The 19118-nt window shown below is 33.2% G+C and overlaps 1 protein-coding gene across 1 annotated transcript in view; it reads left to right on the top strand.

The window, feature by feature from the left end:
- The first annotated feature begins 340 nt into the window (after nt 1-340).
- The window catches only part of UTS2B (urotensin 2B), a 50021-nt gene continuing 31243 nt past the window's right edge, over nt 341-19118 (top strand). The window contains exons 1-4 of the mRNA XM_079101564.1: nt 341-459; nt 8899-8965; nt 13065-13163; nt 15769-15862. Coding sequence (XP_078957690.1) covers nt 376-459; nt 8899-8965; nt 13065-13163; nt 15769-15812 — 294 coding nt within the window. The 5' untranslated portion in view covers nt 341-375 and the 3' untranslated portion in view covers nt 15813-15862. The remainder of the gene's footprint in view (nt 460-8898; nt 8966-13064; nt 13164-15768; nt 15863-19118) is intronic.

Consider the following 19118-nt stretch of genomic DNA (forward strand, 5'->3'; position numbering starts at 1 on the left):
AAGAGAGGGGAGAAGAGTGCTGTAAATTTTGGCATCACAGGTATGTAGATAGTAATTAAATCTCTGTATCTCCTTAGACTGGAGCATGGCAGTCAAAGAGAATATAGAAACAGACCTTGAGAAACCTCATCTTTTAAAGGTCAGAGAAGAAAATGGTAGAAGACACTGAGAAGTAGTGACCAGAAGTAGGAAAAAACTAGGGTCTTTTTCCAAGAGAAGGGTGAGATCAACCGCAGAGATTGTGCAGATGGGCAGGAAAACAAGGACAGTAAAATGTGTTGGATTTCCCAAGCAGTGAGATTTTTGGGAAAAGGCTGTTTAGGTGGAGCTGTGCAGGAAAGTGAAAGCAAGATTGGAATGGGCTAAAGAGCAAATATGTGGGAGAGAACTGGAGACAGGAAATCATTTGACAAGTTTGGCCTTGGTGAAATGGAGAGGGGAAGGAACGAAGAAAACTTTGTAAGTTTGTTTTTGTTTTGCTTTGTTTTAAGATGGGAGAGAACAAGTTTTATCTACATGGTAGTTGGGAAAATTTGGGAGTGAGGAGAGAGAAAGAAATTAAAGATACAGTTATAAAAGGAATAATTGATAACGTAACACTCCTAAGAAGATTGGAGAAGCACATTCAGAGATCTTGATTCTGGGATAGTATAGATCTTTCCTACAAGTATTATCATGCTAGTAACTGAAGGAAGGCAGGAATAGGGACATTTATTACATCCTAGAGCCCCTGTTGACCAAGGAGTCTACCCTTTAAATTAATCCCAAACCCTTTTTTTCTCTGCAGTTTCTTCTTCTTTGAGCCTGGTTTTCTGCTACTTCCAGCATCCTAGCTTAGAGAATCTTTAATTTTTTACAGACACAGCTAATTTAATTTTACATCTTCTAAGCAACTTGGTATTTTTGAATCTAGTTTCTGCTTCTTTCTTGCTTCTGGGGACTGATTCTGGACTTGAAGTTCCCAGGCTAAATCAGAAACTTGGTTTGGTATTCATTTATTTTTTTTGGGGGGGGGGCGGGTGGAGTAGTGTTTCAGCCCAGGGGCTCTTAACCACTGAACACTTCTTAAGGGCTCCGACCCTTCTTATTTTTTATTTTGAGACACTAAGGTCTCACTAAGGTGCTTGGGACCTTGCTAAGTTGCTTAGCCTGGCTTTGAACTTGTGATCCTCCTGCCTCAGCTTCCTGAGCCACAAGTATTATAGGCATGTGCTACTGCACCCAACTCTGTATTCACTTCTACTTAGGCATCTTCCATGTTCCACACCACAGTGAAAGATGATGCTTGAAAACTGACTAAACTTCCACATACAGTATGTCTGTGCTTGGTAATTCGTGCCACCAAGTCCACCCACTGGAGCAAAGCCCCTTCTAGAAGTTATTACTGGTTGGTAATTAATAATCAGTGTATATGTTATTATTACTATCACTCTCCTCTATACTAGATAGTTCTTTAGATATCATGGCTCCTCTTAATAAAATTGTGACAATGGCTTATTTCCATATTTTAAAAATATAATTAAATTACAAGAGTTGGGGATATTATCAATAATGTTACAAAGTCAAAAGAGGATTACAGAAGAATATTATGAGTAATTATATGCCATCAATTAGAAAACCTATATGAAATGGACAAATTCCAAGAAAGATATAAACTATCAAAACTAAATAAAAAAAATAGACTAGATCTATAAGAAGTAAAAAAAAATTAAATTAGTATTTTTAAATAACTTCCCACAAAGAAAATCCAGATTTGAATTTTACCAAATGTTTAAAGAGGAAATGAAAACCAATTATTCACAAACTCTTCAAAAACTGAAGAGAAGTGAACCATTCTCAATTCATTCAGTTAGACTGATTACCCTGATACCAAAAGTGGACATAGACATAACAAGAAAACTATAGAACAAAATCCCCTGTAAACTTGGATACAGAAGTCCACAATAAAATGCTAACAAAGTGAACCCGGCAATATATGAAAAGGATCATACGCCATGACCAAAAGGTCTGTTTAAGAAACACAAGTTAAAGCTGTATATGGTGACACATACCTGTAAACCCAGCTGAGGCAGGAAGATTATAAATTTGACCTGAGTCTGAGCAACCCTGTCTCAAAATTAAATAGAAAGGGTTAGAGATGTAGCACTGTGGTAGAGTGCTTGCAACACATGTGCGAGGCCCTGGGTTCAATCTCCAGTACTGGAAAAAAAAAAAAAAAAAAAAAAAAAAAATCAACGTAATATACCATGTTAATAGATAAAAGGAAAGGAACACTATTCTCAGATCATCTCAATACCTGGAGGAAGAGAATTTAACAAAATCCAAAACCTGTTCACAATGAAAACCCTCAACAAACTAGGAATTGAGGGGAACTTTCTCAGTCTGATAAAGGGCATCTACAAAATTTCCAGAGCTATTGTCACACTTAAAAAAAAAGTTAAAAGTTTTCCCCCCTCTGAGATCAGAAACAAGATAGGGAGATCTATTCTCAGCGCTTCTGTTCAACATTGTACTTGGGGTTCTAGCCAGGGCAGGGCAGTAAGGTAGGACAAAAAACAAATGAAAGGCACCCATATTGAACAGGAAAGAGTAAAATTATCTTTGTTTGTTCATGACATCATTTTCTATGTAGAAAATTATAAAGAATATACAAACAAATAAGCAAGCAACTAACTTTAGATATAAAAAAAGAGGTTAGTAACTTTGCAAGATACAAAATCAGTATACATAAATCAATTGTAGTTTCATGTTTTAGCAATGAATAACACAAAAAGAAATTAGGAAGATAATTTCACTTATAATAAGATCAAAAATATAAATGTTTAGGAATAAATTGAACAAGTGAGGTGTGAAACTAGCTGGTTTGCCCCCCAAACAAAATAACATTGAAATAAATTAAATATCTAAATAGAAAGATAACCCAAGGTCATGATTGAAAGGCTCGATTTTAAGAAGGCAATATTTCCCAAGTTTACCTAGAAATTCAATGCCATCCCCATCCTCACAAAAATCTCAAATTTCTTTTTTTTCTTCCTTCCTTCATTTGTTTTTGCACAAATTGACAAAATGATTTTAAAATTTGTAAGGAAATGCAAGGGATCCACGAAAATCATTCTTGCAAAAGAAGGAAAAAGTTGGAAGTCTCAAACTTCTCAATTTCAAAGTTTTCTACAAAGCTGTATTAATTAAGTCAGTGTGGTTACTGGCATAAGGATAAACAAATTGGTCAATGAAACAGATAGAATTTAAGAATTCAGAAAGAAAACCATACGTCTATACTAATTAATTTTGATAAGATGCTGAGACCATTCAGTTAGGGAAAGAATAAATAAAAGGTGCTAGGGCACCTTTAGATATCCACATGCAAAATAAGAAAGCTTGAACCCTAGTAGATGCAAAATTTAAATCAAAATAGGTTGAAGATCTGCATTTTAGAGTTTCTCTTATAAAATACCATTAGCATTCATAACTTTGAACTAGACAATGTTTTTTTTAGATGTTACTAAAAATTAGAAGCATAGAAAAATAGACTTTATTCACATAAATAAAACATTTTGTGCTTCAAAAATACTTGAAGAAAGTGAAACGGTAACCCACAGACTGAAAAAATGTTTGCAAATCATGCATGTTATAGGAACTCGAATCTAGTATTTAACAAACTCATACAGCTTAAAAAGACAAGTTTTAAAATGGTCAAAGGATTTGAATAAATATTTCTATTTTGTTTTGACAAATATAAGTCATTTTGAACTCTTAAATGAAAAACATACAAGTGCTATCTTGACAGAGAAAAGAGCCTTTATTTTGGTTTATTTTCTTCCTGTTGTTTCTATTCATTCATTTAACTATATGTTAGGAATTCTATAAGTAAATAAGAGAGATCAAAATGAAATCATTCAATTTTGTTGCTTATGTTCTCTTGCTTAATAGAGTCTGAAAGTAATTGTTCAAATTAGCTTGAGTCACCACATGGACACTCACTCTCTCTGCTTTTCTTGTCACTCATTACAAGAAACCTTTAAGATCTAAGTTAAAATTAGAGCTATCTATTCTCTGTAAATTATCATTAAAATTGTTTTTTTGTAGTTGTGAATGGACAGCATGACTTTATTTTATTGTTTATTTTTATGGGATGCTAAGGATCTGTCCAGTGCCTCACACATGCTAGGCAAGCACTCTGCCACTGAGCTACAACCACAGCCCTATTCTCTGTATATTATAACTTTACAATGTCTTCATTAAAATATTACTTGTCATAACTGACATGTGGACTAAGATCAAAGAATTGAAAATACAAAGCAAAAATGCTTGTAAGTTTTCTTTAAAGTGAGGTACTCTGCTCTTGAAATGATGAATTGCTTTCCAACCCTGGGTTTCCCCAACTGTGGTATGCGGGCAAGAGACCACTTGGGGTTAAGCATGCATCTCTGAAGTTGGGTAGATAAAGGTTTCGCTTTTGGCACCATACTTTCTTTCTTTGTTGTAAAAGGTGAAAAATCACAATAATTTTATAATCCTTGATAGGCTTCTGTAGAAATTAAATAAGGTACTAGTTTTGTGGTTACTTAAAATTGGGCCTGAAATGAATTATTGCTCAATAATGGCAATGATAGTATTGCTGTATATTACTGTGATGTATACCAAGAACCCCAGAAACAAACATTCTAACTCCATATATATATATACTCCATTCAATATAATCAATAACATTTTTGCTTTTATTTGAATAATTGGAATATGCAATCATAGTAACATATTTAGGAGATTTTTCAATGATACAATACATAGTTATTAAGTTATAATATTGTACAAGAGATCTCTTGAAGCCTGTGCTTTTGAGGAAATATCCTAGCAACTATTGCCCAGATCAATGTCATGGAGCTTTTGTACTATATTTTCTTCCAGTAGTTTTATACTTATAGGTCTCGTATTTAAGTCTTTAATCCATTTTAAGTTGATCTAATTTCATTGTTTTGCATGTTAATATCCAGTTCTCCAATTCCTCTTATTGAAAAAGAAACCATCCTTTCCCCTATTTTGCCTTCTTTGTTGAAAAATCAGTTGATCTTAAATGAATCAACTGGATTCTCTATCCTGCTTCATTTTTCAATGTATACATATATGCCAGTACCAGGCTATTTTTATGACTATAGTTTTGTTGTATATTTTAACTCAGTATGATACCTGCAGCTAAGATTCCTTTGCTTAAGATCAACTTTAGCCATTTTGGGATTTTGAGGTTCCACATGAATTTTGGAATTGTTTAAAATTTTATTGTTTTCTTTCTTCCCTCCTTCCCCCTCCTCCACTCCTCCTCTTCCTTCCTCTTGCTGTACTGGAGATCAAATCTAGGCAAGCACTCTATCACTGAGCTACATCACCAGTCCTGTCCCGTTTTATCTGTTTCTGTGAAAAATGTCATTGGAATTTGCACAGGGATTGCTTTGGTAGTGTTAAGAACATTTTAACAGTACTATCTGAACAAACCATGAACATATGTGTCTTTTCCAATAACTTTCATCAGTGTTTTACAGTTTTCAGTTGTACAGGTCTTTCACTACCTTCATTAAATCTTGTCTAAGTATTTTATTTGGGGGGGTACTATTTTAAATGACTCCGTATTCTTTTTTTAAATTTTTTTTTAGTTGCAGACAGACACAATACCTTTCTTTTATTTATTTATTTTTTTAATGTGGTACTGAGAATCAAACCCAGTGCCTCACAAGTGCCAGGAAAGTGCTCTACCACTGAGCCACAATCCCAGCCCCAGTACTATATTCTTAATTTTTTCCTTCAGATAGTTAATTGTTTGGTATATAGAAAGGCTATTGATTTTTGCTCTGTTGATCTTTATCCCGGAAATTTACTGAATTCCTGTTTGTTCTAAAAGTGTTTTTGGTGGTGTCTTTAGGGTTTTCTATATGCATGACAATATAGTTTGCAGACAGGAAAAGTTTAACTTGTTCTTTTACCATATGGATACCCTTTATTTCTTTTTCTCATGACCATATGTTTTCATTTTACAGTTTTGAATTAAAGGCTCATTTTATCTTCTATATATTTAGCCAACCTGTTCTCTTTTGGTTTCCATTGTATGGGAAATCTTTTTCCATCATTTTACTTTCAATCTAAGTATGTTCTTTGTGTTAGGCAGCTTTTTGTTACGGTGACACAATACCTGAGGAAGTCAACATAAAGGAGGAAATCTACTCACCTCATGATAGCTAGGAAGCAGTGAGAGAGGGTGAGTGGACAGGAAGGGTCCAGGAACAAAACGTACCCTTCTAGAGTATGGTCTCAGCAATCTACTTTTTTCCAAGTAAGCCTTACCTCCTACAGTTTCCACCATCTTTCCGCAGTCCATTCAATTATGAACTCATCAATGAATTAATCCATGGACAAGGTGAAAGCCCTCAGAAGCAAATCACTTTCCCAAATCCCCACCTCTGAACACTGCTGCATTGGGATCAAGCCTTCAGCACATGAACCTTTGTGGGAAATTTCATATCCAAATCATAACATTTCTAAATATGGAAGAAGCAGTACATTGTTTAGTCTTATTTTGTAAAATCTATTCATGTATGTCTTTTGATTAATGAATTTAATCCATTTAAATTCAAGGTAATTACTGGTAAGTCAGGATTTATCACTGCTGTTTTGTTAATTGCTCTCCATTTGCTTCGTAGATCCTTTCTTCCTTCTTCCTTGGTGATTAGAGATTTTTCTCTAGTGATACGCTTTCTGCATCCATATATTTTTTTGTCTTTTGTTGATCTACTATAGATCTGTCTTTTTGTTTTGTGGTTATGATGTTTACATAAAATTTATCTAAGGTGCTATAACTTAATCTTGATTCCATAAAACAAAACTATATTTCCACCATGCTCCCTTTGTATTTTATGGTTCTGATGTCTCAATTTATATCTACTTATATTGTCTACCCTCCAACAAATTATTGTAGCTACTATTATTTTTAATAGTTTCATTTTTTAGCCTTTATGTTAAAGATAGAAGGGTTATAAGGGATTTACGCACTGTCATCATAGTAAAGTATTTTGAATTTGTGTGCTTACTTTTACCTGTGAGTTTCATACTTTCACGTATTACATAATAGTCTTCATTTCTTCAACCCTTTAGGATTTTCTGTCAAACAAGTCTGATGCTGATGACTTTTGACAGATTTTGTCTGGGAAAATCTTTTTCTCTTCATTTCTGAAGGACAATTAGAGACTTATTTTTCATTGCTTTGTCAAGATCCCCTAAAATATAACAGAAAAGATTCTTGAGATGCATTAGATTTCCTAAAACAAAAATTTGTGGAACAAAATTTGTGAAAAAATACAAGAATCATTTTGTTCAATAAAGACTCATCAGCATTCAACATTTTCAGAGGATAGTTAAATCATCTTGCCACTTTCATAAAAACACTCATAGGCTGGGTATAGTTCAGTGGTAGAGCACTTGCCTAGCATGTTTAAAGCTCTGGAGTCAGTACCATCACTGAAAAAAAAAATTCATGAAAATTATTCATCATGCAATTTATATCAAAACTTAAAATAATTTTTATATTTAGATATAAATATGTAAACCTTATTTATATTTTAAAATTTATTCATATTTCAGAAAATCTTATTTATATTTAAAAAGTTCCTTTTAAATAAGGAAACATAGATGGACATAGTGGCTTATGCCTGTAATCCCAGCAGCTGGGGAGGCTGAGGCAGGAGGATCGTGAATTCAAAACCAGCCTCAGCAAAAACAAGGCACTAAGCAACTCAGTGAGGCAGACAGAAACATGTCAACAAAGTTCTGGAGTGAAGCAAGTACAAAGGTATATTCAGAAATTAGGAGTGGAAAATGAACCTGGAAAAAAAAAAGCCTAAATATCAAACTAAGTAGTTTAGACTTTATTCAGGAAAATATTAAAGCAATGGTTTAGAGAAAGTTTGGTTATTGCCCCTAATTAATGTCATCATGTGCTGCAGTGTGTGACTTGGAACTGAGTCAGTTTTAGAGCCGATGCATCTTAATCCTTTGGGAGTCATAAATGCCAAGACCAGAGGTCATTATAACATCTCTGGAGCCATAAAATTGGAATTGGAGATATAAAGAAAGACTTTGACTTAAAAAAGAAAACCATCACAATTAAGGGGAGTATTAAAGAGAGTAATTGATGGGACATTTGCCAGCTTTGAATTAATTAAATTGAGCCTGAATTTATAAAAGTGCTGGTTGCAGCAAAATGAAACCATCCTTCTCTAGTGCAGTGAAACAGTAATGTTATCCCATTATGATTCATTTCAAATTTGAGTTCTTCCCAACTTCAATTTATTTGGTTGGTTAAGAATGAAATGATGGTCACATTGCTATCAGAAAGACCATCCTTTGGTTTTAGAGAAATAGAAAGCATTTTCCCTGCTTTTACCTTCCTTCTATGTTCTCAACCTTAGTAGGATTAATTGATCCTGGAGTCAAGAAATTAAACAATAAATTACAAAAATTCAACCCACAGCTTCTACATTACAAGTCTTTACTTTATGCTTGTGCATTTGTTTGAGTGTGTGGGCGTGCATAGGAATGCTTGCTTTTAGTGAAATGGGCAAGTGTGAAATATATTGATCCAGTTTTTCCTGCCATTGACTGTATAATCTGTCACTTCTCCAAGTACTAAATCATGTTGACAGGGTGCATTACATTTTATGAATTTTTTTCTTCATCTAGAAGATTTGTAGTGGAAGCACACTTGCCTTTTAAAAGTGAACTCTGCTGCACTGAAATACTTGTCTTGGTTTGTAAAGTCAGTTTCTCTGCTAGCAGGGAAGAAGATTTTTAACATGAAGATATTCTCAATCCCTTTTTGCTTTGGACTAATCTTGGTATCTGTGATGATCTTTTTAGAATCAGTGCAAGGACGGCCATATCTTACCCAAGGTATGTGCACATGAATCCAAAATCCTACAGGTGGGTAAGTAATCCTAATCTTCCCCCTTACATCACTTTGATTTTTAAAAAATTCTTATTGCAATGTGATTTTAAGACAAAGATACAGTTTAATTGCCAAAACTCTCCTTGAAAAGTTGCTGTTCTGAAGTAAATAAAATCTATGATGTTTTCCTCTCAAGTAAAGTAAGTCAAATTAAGTGTACAGAATCAATTTTACTTAGTATTGTATAAGTTAATTTCATCTATACTTTATTTGTTCTAATAATGGGGCAATTATTTTTTATAACAGTATTGTAGTCAGTGATATAATCTATGCGTATTCCTTCTCCATCATGGAGAAAGAAAAAGGAGATTTTCATTGTTCAAGATTATTAGTGAATTACTTATAAAAGAGGGCATCTCAAGGAAAAAATGCAGTAAGATAAAAATGTATTTGCAGAAATTTAAGAATAATAGTGCTTGGGGACCATGCTTTTATAATTCTGTCAAAATGAATCCTGATGTTATATGTAACTAAAAAGAACCAATAAAAAGGGAAAAAAATAGTGCATGAGAAAAACATAGTACTTTCAGGAGGGCAATGCTAACACTCATATTATGCATTGACTGTACTTATCAGATTTCTAACAATTTTATAACAGTTATACTAAATAAAATAATTTATGACATTTGTAATAATATATACCATGGCAAAACTTATGAAAATAAATTCCCGATCTTATCATATTATAACATTCTGATCTTTCTTTACAATTTTTAGTGCATTCTATAGAAGTAGTTCTGGTGAAAATCAGTAGGGTTAGATTTTTGTGCTGATTTAGTAGGCAATCAACTTTTTTGAAACATTTATATATTTCATATATAAAAATATATTTTATGTTTTAAAAATAGTTACTTAAAATAAAATAATGTTCTTCAAATAATATCCCTTCCAGCTTGAAATTCTGGGGTTTTCTTTCATCTCACTAATGTCCTTGTCAGGAAGGATCTCCCTTACTCTTTCACAGAGGGGGGTCAAGACAGAATGTAATAAATTTTGTCTGTGACACCAGATTGAGAAAAGGGATCAAGCTTCCCATTTTTGGATCTAATTCAATTTTACTAGGACTTGTTATCTCCAATGTGGTTTTGAAAGTCAAAGAAAATTAGAACAGTTCTTTTGGCAGTAGAAATAAAATTGCATAAGTCTTTTTATTTATTTATGAGAGTTTTCACTTTGAAAAACAGATTGTATCAGAAACTTAAATACAAGTCTGGGAGTCAAAGATTCTGGGTTTTATCCATGGCATTCACATCTTGTCTTTGTCCAGTCAAAACCATTACAATTGGTAGGTCTCTTTCTGCAAAATATTTAGATTTCCAATATTTCCAACACAGGGAAAATATGAGAGAAAATATGGCCATTTGTTGAGAAAGTCACAAAATTAGTATACGTTAGTGATAACTGTAACTTCCGATTTCAGATATATGTAAAATATATTTTAAAACACTAGCTCTGCAGACTTGCTACATTACAATTAAATAATACCTCTGACCTCGGAATTCCACACAGTGATTTCCTTAACTCACCAGTAGCATAGTGGGCACATCTCTAGCATCCCCTTTGAGCTCAGTGTCATCATACATAAATAAGGAAGATTAAGTGTTTTATTAAGATTATTTTCTGATCTAAATTGTTCAAGACTAGAGCGAGCTTCTCTCTTCACACACATTTCTGAAAGCTACCAAATATTTGACTTTAGTCTTTCAAGTGAGTGTTCATCTGCTAATGCAGACTATAAAGTTGGGGTGGCCAACCTTCTCTCTACGTGGTAGATAACATCTAAGACAAAGGGCGTTCTCCTTCCTGCCTTTATTTCCTGGGGACATATGAAAGTGTGCTTCAGTGAATAGTCCTCAGTGGGAAAATCACTTTCCACCAAGGTAAAATGATGAATGATCAGAACCAAGAAGACTATGGAAAATTTATTTTTTGTTAAATTATAATTTTGAGAGTTTCTAAGTTTCTTTCTGATAAAATAGCTTGACTCTGTTCAGTTAAAAACGTCACGTCACATCGGAAGCAAGGGAATAACTAAGGTTTTTCCAATTTAGTATGTAGAGAGTAGTAATGAGTCAATATTTTCTGTGTGTTTGCAAAATCACTCACTCTAGCAGCTGAATAACTTTACCATTCTTTATGGCAAAGGTTATCTATGCTTAGATATTTTATAAGAAAATACTTAATCTTAATCTGCTGTTCGGAGGTAGAAACATTTTTAAAGTACATATTTTCTGTTTTAAAGCTGTGTTTTAAAACTGAAAATGAAAATAAGAAAAAGAGACTTATTTTCTGCTATTTTTCTTAGCAATATTTTTCTTTATTTTAGATATAAAATGTAATTTCTTGAACTAAGCTTTGTCTTTAGAGATTCCATTAAAAGATGATTGTCTTGCCTCAGCAACAGTGAGGGGCTAAGCAACTCAGTGAGACATGTCTCTAAATAAAATCTAAAATAGGGCTGAGAATGTGGCTCAGTGGTTGAGTGACTCTGAGTTCAATCTCTGGTACCAAAAAAAAAAAAAAAAAAAAAAAAGATGCTTGTTATTAAAAGTAGTGAAAAGAACTTCTGAGGACAAATAGTCACGCAGGTATCATCACTAGAAGCAAAACTGATAAAATAGTCATGCAGGTATCATCACTAGAAGCAAAACTGATAAAGGCAAATATATTCATTTTTTTTTTTAAAGTTCCACTTACATATGTAGAGAAATGAACTATGCACTAAGCAAATGAAAGCTTCCAATTCATATTTTCCTGGTTATCTTCCTCCTACTCACATAAATTCTCTAAATTGAAAGCAATTAATCTGTTTCTCTTATCTCAGTATAGCTGTTCTCTTTAAGAAATGAGTAGTCATTGTCATCTGCCTTTAAAATACACCTTTTTTTAATCAAATGAAAACATTTTAAAGATTATAATTTAACATTTTAATGAATGATTAGAATAAAAAGCATTATATAACCATATCTTTCACTTAAACTAAACTATCTCTTGTGGATCTTTGTATAATTAATGTTGAGCAAATGTTACATTAATTTTCTATTAATATTTAAAATACTTAAAAGGAAAAAAAAAAAAAAACCTCACGCAGATAGTTTCTATGTCTATTAACCAAAGGAAATTGAAGAAAGAACTGAATTGCAATTAAGTATTTTTGGTCAGTGTAGAAAACTTTGATGATCTCACTGTCCCCAAATAATCATTTTCTTCCTTTAATTAGTCATTTAAGTTAGTTCATCAACTGACATTTTTTTAGACACAGGGAAAAAAGATGATTTAAAGAGTATAGTCAGATATGGGCCATTCCTTTAGCTAAAACTGTAGTACTGTCCCTCCTAACTTTCAATCTGGGTACTCTACCTTCTGCCCATGCTGTAGCAGTTATTGTGAGAGAGAAGGAGAGGGGAAGTGATCCTATAGACAATATGTAATAAACTTTTGATTTTTCCAGTAAACTCATTAAAGTTCATTGCATTATGTAATTATTATTTCAATGGCATTATCAGTGGAAATTTCGTCAAATCTTCATATTTAACACCTTGAATGAAGTCTGTTGTCCCAATTTCTACTCCAGAATAAAGACATTTATAGTGCTAGGACAGTTGCGAGCAATAAATGGCTGTGAGCTAAATCAAGAAAGATTAAAAGATGCCAATATGAAAATAGTAGGTAGCATTTCAATGGTTTTGTATTTAAATGTGCAGATCAAATAAAAAATCAAATGTTATTCTTTTTTCTTAAAAACAACTTTTAGTTTTTATTTCTTATGTTAAATGCAATAACATGTTTCAAAAACACAAATTATAAAGTGGAAAGTAGAGTTTACCTACAATTTGACTACACAAAAGAACATAGGTAAAGGAGTGGGGTAAAATTTCCATGTAATACTCTATCTCTCACATAATCTCTCTTTTTTTATATACAAGTTGCTGAGTTTTAAAATGGTTTGTATCTTTGAATTGCACACCTCTTTCATTGGTGAAATATACACATTGAGAGTTGCCAGTAAAATCCATTTAATTAGAAATAGTTTCAGTGACTGACTCCAATTGAAAATGGTGGTATGTGATGATTACAGGAAATGAACTGTTTCCACATAAAGAAGATATGAATCGTGAGGAACTATTGCGGGTTCTACTGAATAAAAAGTTTGATTTCCAGAGACCCTCCAACACTGGTGAGTGAAGAATGAAGTCAAGATGCTACTATTAAACAATATATTCTGTCTTCAGACCTGCTCTCTCATTTCTGCTGGGGGATGTAGCTCAGTGGTAGAGTACTTGCTTAATATGTACAAAGCCCTGGATTCAGTACCAATTATGGCAAAAAAGTTAACAATTTAAATAATAATAATAATAAAATATCCCTCATATCCCTACATGGTGTTGTTTCATATTTATGCTGATAACCATGGAGTTACTAAAATATTTAAAGTTTTTTCTGTTATATTTGAAGGTCCTAAATGGAATTGCAATTTAGAAAGTGACTGAAATAGAGACTATAAATTAGAAACTGAGGATACATCAACTGAGATTGTTTTCCTTTGAAGTTTAGGAGAATCTGGTTTACAAATATGCATCAAATTGCTCTCCAAGAATTTATGGAGATTTTGTCAAATATTTAGCAAGTCTAGTCTAAGAGAAAATGTCATAATACAACAATGTGGTACTCTCTCAGACAATATCTGAAGTGGGTTTTAAATTTTTTTAAGGTTTGTATTTTATAGGACAAAATTAGCTAAAAGGATACCTTAGCACTGGGGATATAGCTCAGTAGAGCATTTGCCCAGCATGTCCAAGGCCCTAGGTTTTATCTCTCCTTAAAAAAAAAAAAAAAGAGCCTTAATTAATACTTCTTTTAAAAAGCAAGATTTTAGAGTTCAGGGTAAGACATTCCTATTGGAGAAAATGAAAAAATTATAAAAAGAAAAACTCATATCTAAATTACAAAACTTGGAGAGTTACTATTAATATTTTGGGGGCATTTTTTCCTCTAAAGCAATTATGTGTAGAATTATATGTAGAATTTTATCTGTTCTTTTGATTTTTCATTTAATATTGTTTCATGAGAATTTTCCCATGCCAGTAAAATTAGAGGAATTTATTTCTAAATAAAGTCAATGTTGCAACTATTGATCTATGTTAGAAAAATTTGTGCTTATTGTAGGAAAGACATATTTTCTCATGACTTAACTGAATTTTAATATTATGGGTAATGAAAAATACATTGAGTCTTCATATTAGGAATTGGTGGGTAACCTCAAATCATATGAAAAAGACCTTTGCCTTCCATGTAATTTTCTGAATGTGTGTCCTGAAGTGAATTAAATGTTTCTTGCAGTGTACATTTTTTATATGACAAATATTTTTTGCAGATATAGAACTGGCCAACAAGTTGGAAGAACATAACCAGGTGAGAATGTGCAATACTTAAATGTTCAATTTTAATAACAATTATAAAGCAATTTCTTTTTCACATAATGGTTTTTTTTTTTTTAGAGGAGCTATTAATACTGTATTGTGAAACACTTGTTCTTGCTAGAGAGTGAAATTAATTTTTTTAGGAAATATAATTATACTACACAACACAAAACAAAATTATGATTGATATGATCTTAAGTATAAAATGTTTAGAAATCTGGATTGCAGTTTTAACTCTCCAGTGTGAGAACTTGGGCCAAATAAAATTCTCTAGAAATCTCATCTATAAAATGGGAGGCTATAAATTGGTGTTTTCTCTTGTTATTATTTTTGAACCATGGGAATTTTTTTTGTCCCAACAAAATGTGTGGTCTCAGTCTATGAAGCCTCTAAGAATGGAGAGGCTCCGCTTCACGCAGCTGGCTTGGAGAGCCCGCAGTGTGGCTTTCTTGACAGGGAGCCCCCTATCAACCCCATCCTGTGCACTCCTTGGTATTTTATGAAGATCATTTGAAAATCATTGAATTACATGATTTCTAAACACTCTTGATTATAATTGGATGCTATTTCATTATTTTGCATACTGTGTTGTCATTGAGGAGAGAGAATTATGCCCATGATTATCTTCCGAGCAACAAGGATGTAGAAGCATGCAGTGGTACAAGCTGAACCCTACTTTGAGAGAGGGGTTAGGCAATTGTCTCATAAAAACTGAGATGGGTGGATTTCTGGGTTGAAACTTTAGGTCCTCAAAATATTTCTCTTTTCCCATTAGAAAGGACAAAGATCTCAGGAAATCCAGGTATTCATATAACTCTTTGGAGCTCCTTGATGGTACTGCTCATTGTAGGTGACATAAAATTGAGTCCAGCTACTCAAGCTACACTTACAGTTTCCCTGTGAATTTACACCCAGAGCTGCCTTCCTTTGCCAAAACCCTATTTCTTTTCATCTCTGCCTGAGTCATGTACCTTTCTTCAGACAGTTTCTCAATTTTTTGTGAAGGGGATGGAAATTGAGCCCATGGGTGCTTTATCACTGAACTACATCCCAGACATTTTCTTTCTCTTTTTGGAACAGGGTTTTGCTATTTGTTCAGGCTAACCTCTTATGGTCCTCCTCCCTCAGCTTCCCATGTCTCTGGGATGATGGATATGCACCACCACACCTAGTTCCTATTTTTTTTTTTTCATGTATATCTTTTTGCTTATTTTCTCTTATTCCTTTCCTCTTTTTCTCTCTCTTCTTTTTTCTTCCATCTTTCTTTTTTATTTCTTGTTTTTATCCTTCCTCTTCTTCAATGAAGACTAGCATGGTGGTTATTAAAGGCTAATTAATCATCATTTTACATTTTTTTAACAGTTAGAAAAACTAAAAGAACAGCTTATGGAAGCAAAAGATGCTGAGATGTCCTATGCCACAGATGTTCTATCCTCTCCCCATCCTATCAAACGAGGTAAACTTTTATTTCAAACTTTTGAAACTGACTTCTCAATGATTATTTTCACAATTCATTCTGAGAGGGAAGACATTAAGTGGACATTTTTTTTTAATCTGATGGTGGTGATCAAGATCACGACTTATGGTTTTGAAAAGCAATTCTAATGAAAGTGTTCCCTTGGAGTGAATCTGGGCTGTCATTGTTGAAAGGTCACACTTTCCAGGTTTCAATGAAAAAGGTCCCTATTGTTTAAAACTTCAGGTTTACTGTTGCTATTTTAGCTTAAAAATTGATCCTAGGAGAATCAAAAATAAAGGTAGTTCAATTTTGAGTCAGTTCAGATCTTCAGAACCTCTTCCTTGAGGTGAGGGAACGCCATTGCTGTAATACTTGCTCTGAACTCCAAAGTTGATTCATAATAGTTAAACGAGAAGATTTTTCTTTTGGGTCACTCTAAATTTTCACAGCTTTTCCAGGAAATTCTTGATTTTGCTGACTCATTTCTTATTAGTGAAAAAATTAAATGCACTCCATGTTTCCCTATCCATTATTGATGTGAAATTTCTTAGGTTATATTTATTTTTTACTTGTATCCTTGTTTCAGATGTGAATTTAAATTCTCTAAAAATAACTTTTTACAATACTATTAAAAAGAAAGAGGATAAACTAGTATCCAAAAACTTAGCATAAACCAGAAATTTTATATTTTAATTTTATATTTTCAAAATAGAGTAGTTAAGCACTTATACCCAGAAAACTAGACTGCCTGGATTTAAATCTTAACTTTGACATTTCTACCCATGTGACCATGGACGATTATTTGTTCTCCTACCCTCATTTTCTTTGCCCCCAAAATGCATATAAAAATTTTCAAGGAGTTGCAACTGTTGCAACAACTGAATTATTAGGTTATTGTACTAAGTTGATTTTTACCCTACTGAAAGCCAACGCATATTTCCATTGATATATTTTTAAAAAAATATATTTTTAGTTGTGGATAGACACAATACCTTTATTTTACTTAAACTCATTTTTATGTGATATTGAGGATCGAATCCAGTGCCTCATATGTGAAAAGTTACAGCCCCAGCCCCTTCCTCCATATATCCTTGCCCCAACAATATTTTGTCTCCTTGTTTGATATTTTAGGTTCACTGATGGTTTTTAAACACCTTACTACTCAGATTTTTGCCTACTTATTGACATTTTAAGGTTGTCCATTTTAAGCTTTTTTTCAATTTTTATATTGAGGTTTGCTATTTTTTTTCCCAAAAGCAAACAATTCAAAACAGAGAATAAAATAACTATCAATATTCATCTTTACAGAAAAAAATAATTTTCATGGAAATATTTGGGGGACTAAATGAATTAGTTTAATTTAGGATAATACCTAATACACAGTGTTATGTAAGCTTTACTTAAAAATCATTTAGAAAATCATTCCTGTAATTTTTATTTTCTAGTATAGATACATGATTATTTCATAAATAAGAAAACTATATTTTAGAAGAATTAAAATAATGCCTGAAATAACACAACCACTAAGTGACTTAGCTAGTGACTCTGAAGGAGCAAGTGCTATAAGATGAGGTGTAGGGTGAGTGGGAGGGAACATTTGGTCTTTTTATGGACTTGAGCCTTTACTTTGTGTCACACAGGAAACTATAGAAAGTTCTAAGAAAATCAGTGATTGATATGAAATAAATCGAACAGAATCACTCTTGATGCTTAATAGAAAATATAACTGCAAAAAAAAAAAATCACAAAGACAGAAGCAGAGACTGTTAATAAAGTTACTTGAATGGTTTGGAAGATAAGTGGTAGTGGCTTGGATTAGAGTGGCAGTAGTAAATTAAAAAGGACTCTGATTCTGTGTATATGCCTAACAGAAAGTCAACAAGATTTGCTGTAGAATTACAGATGGATTGTAAAAACAAAACAGGTGTCAAAAGTGACTCCAAGGCTTTAGTTCTGAGAAATTAGGAAACAAGGGCAATTTCTATGATTTATTGAACCAGATTACTAAAGGAGAATGTTTGGAGGAGGAAAAATTTGGGGGAAGGATTGAAACAAATTGGTTGGACCTTTCCTTTGCCCATATGTCTTAGCTCTGACGTGTTTACAATTTTAATCCAAATCTCAGAGGTTAACGTAATAAAGTCCAATGCATGTAGCACAGCACCTCTGTATTTTGTAGCTATTTTATCCAAGATTGCCAGGGTGGAGGAAAAGCTTAGAGGACACATTTCAGTTCTCAACTGCCTCAGGTCAGAGGTGATGTGCATCACTTCTACTGAAGTACCTTAGCTAGAATTAGTACTTGGGCTGCCACCAACCTATCAGCAAGACAAACTGGTAAATACATGGAAGAACTTGTAGAACTTGATGAGCTCTGCCTCCACACAGTCAGTCCTTTATTTTCTTCTTAAAGACATAGACCCCACTCATCCCACTCTCATTAGAGACAATTCCAAATGCCTTTCACTGAGGGTACACAGCACCAAAATCAGGCTTGTGGATGTGGTGCCAAGTCTTCGCTAAATACAACATGTCTACTCTTCATTTACAGAACTATTAAATAAAAAGAAAAGTTATTTGTCCCATGCAAACCCAATAATGGGCAGAAGAACAGAGAAAGTATAACCATACTCAATAATTTCATTCTTAAAGGAATGTAAGAGATGACAATGTCTGGAATGGTGGCTCCTGCAATTTGAAAATCTCTTGGGGCAACTATTATAAAGGACCCTGCCCTGGGGATGAAGAAAGTTTTCTTGATTAGTAGGGTCTGGTGGTTATTAGGAAAGTTCCTTCGTCCATTGTTTGGTTTCTCTTGGCTCCACCCTTTCTGAGGTTTTTGTTTTTCCATTATTATCTCTGAATGCATGTCCCACTAGAAGGAATATTTCCTTCTTGTGAATTGCACCATTTTCCTGAGTCTCTTCAAACTCTTGCAAAATTGGACGTGCAAGCTTTATTTTGTTTCAAAAGGCCAAAGACATTTTTGTTTCAAGGGTTTATGACCTCTTTGGCAATGACACTTTTCAAAAATTTAGAGAGCTTATCCACTGTTTTCTACATACACATCATATAGCTTTAAACAATTATAAATTATTATTTTGCATTCTCACCCCAACTTAATAGCCGTTGCCTTGAAAGTGTTTGGAATATCCCTTAAAGCCTGCCTGCTTAGTCTGTATCCCCCTACCCATCAGCTCTTTATTCCAACTGATATTTCCTGAACCTGTCATTTGAAGTTATTTTAAAATCT

This window comes from Sciurus vulgaris, assembly GCF_902686455.1.
Source record: "Sciurus vulgaris genome assembly, chromosome: 10".
NCBI classification, from domain to species: Eukaryota; Metazoa; Chordata; class Mammalia; order Rodentia; family Sciuridae; genus Sciurus; species Sciurus vulgaris.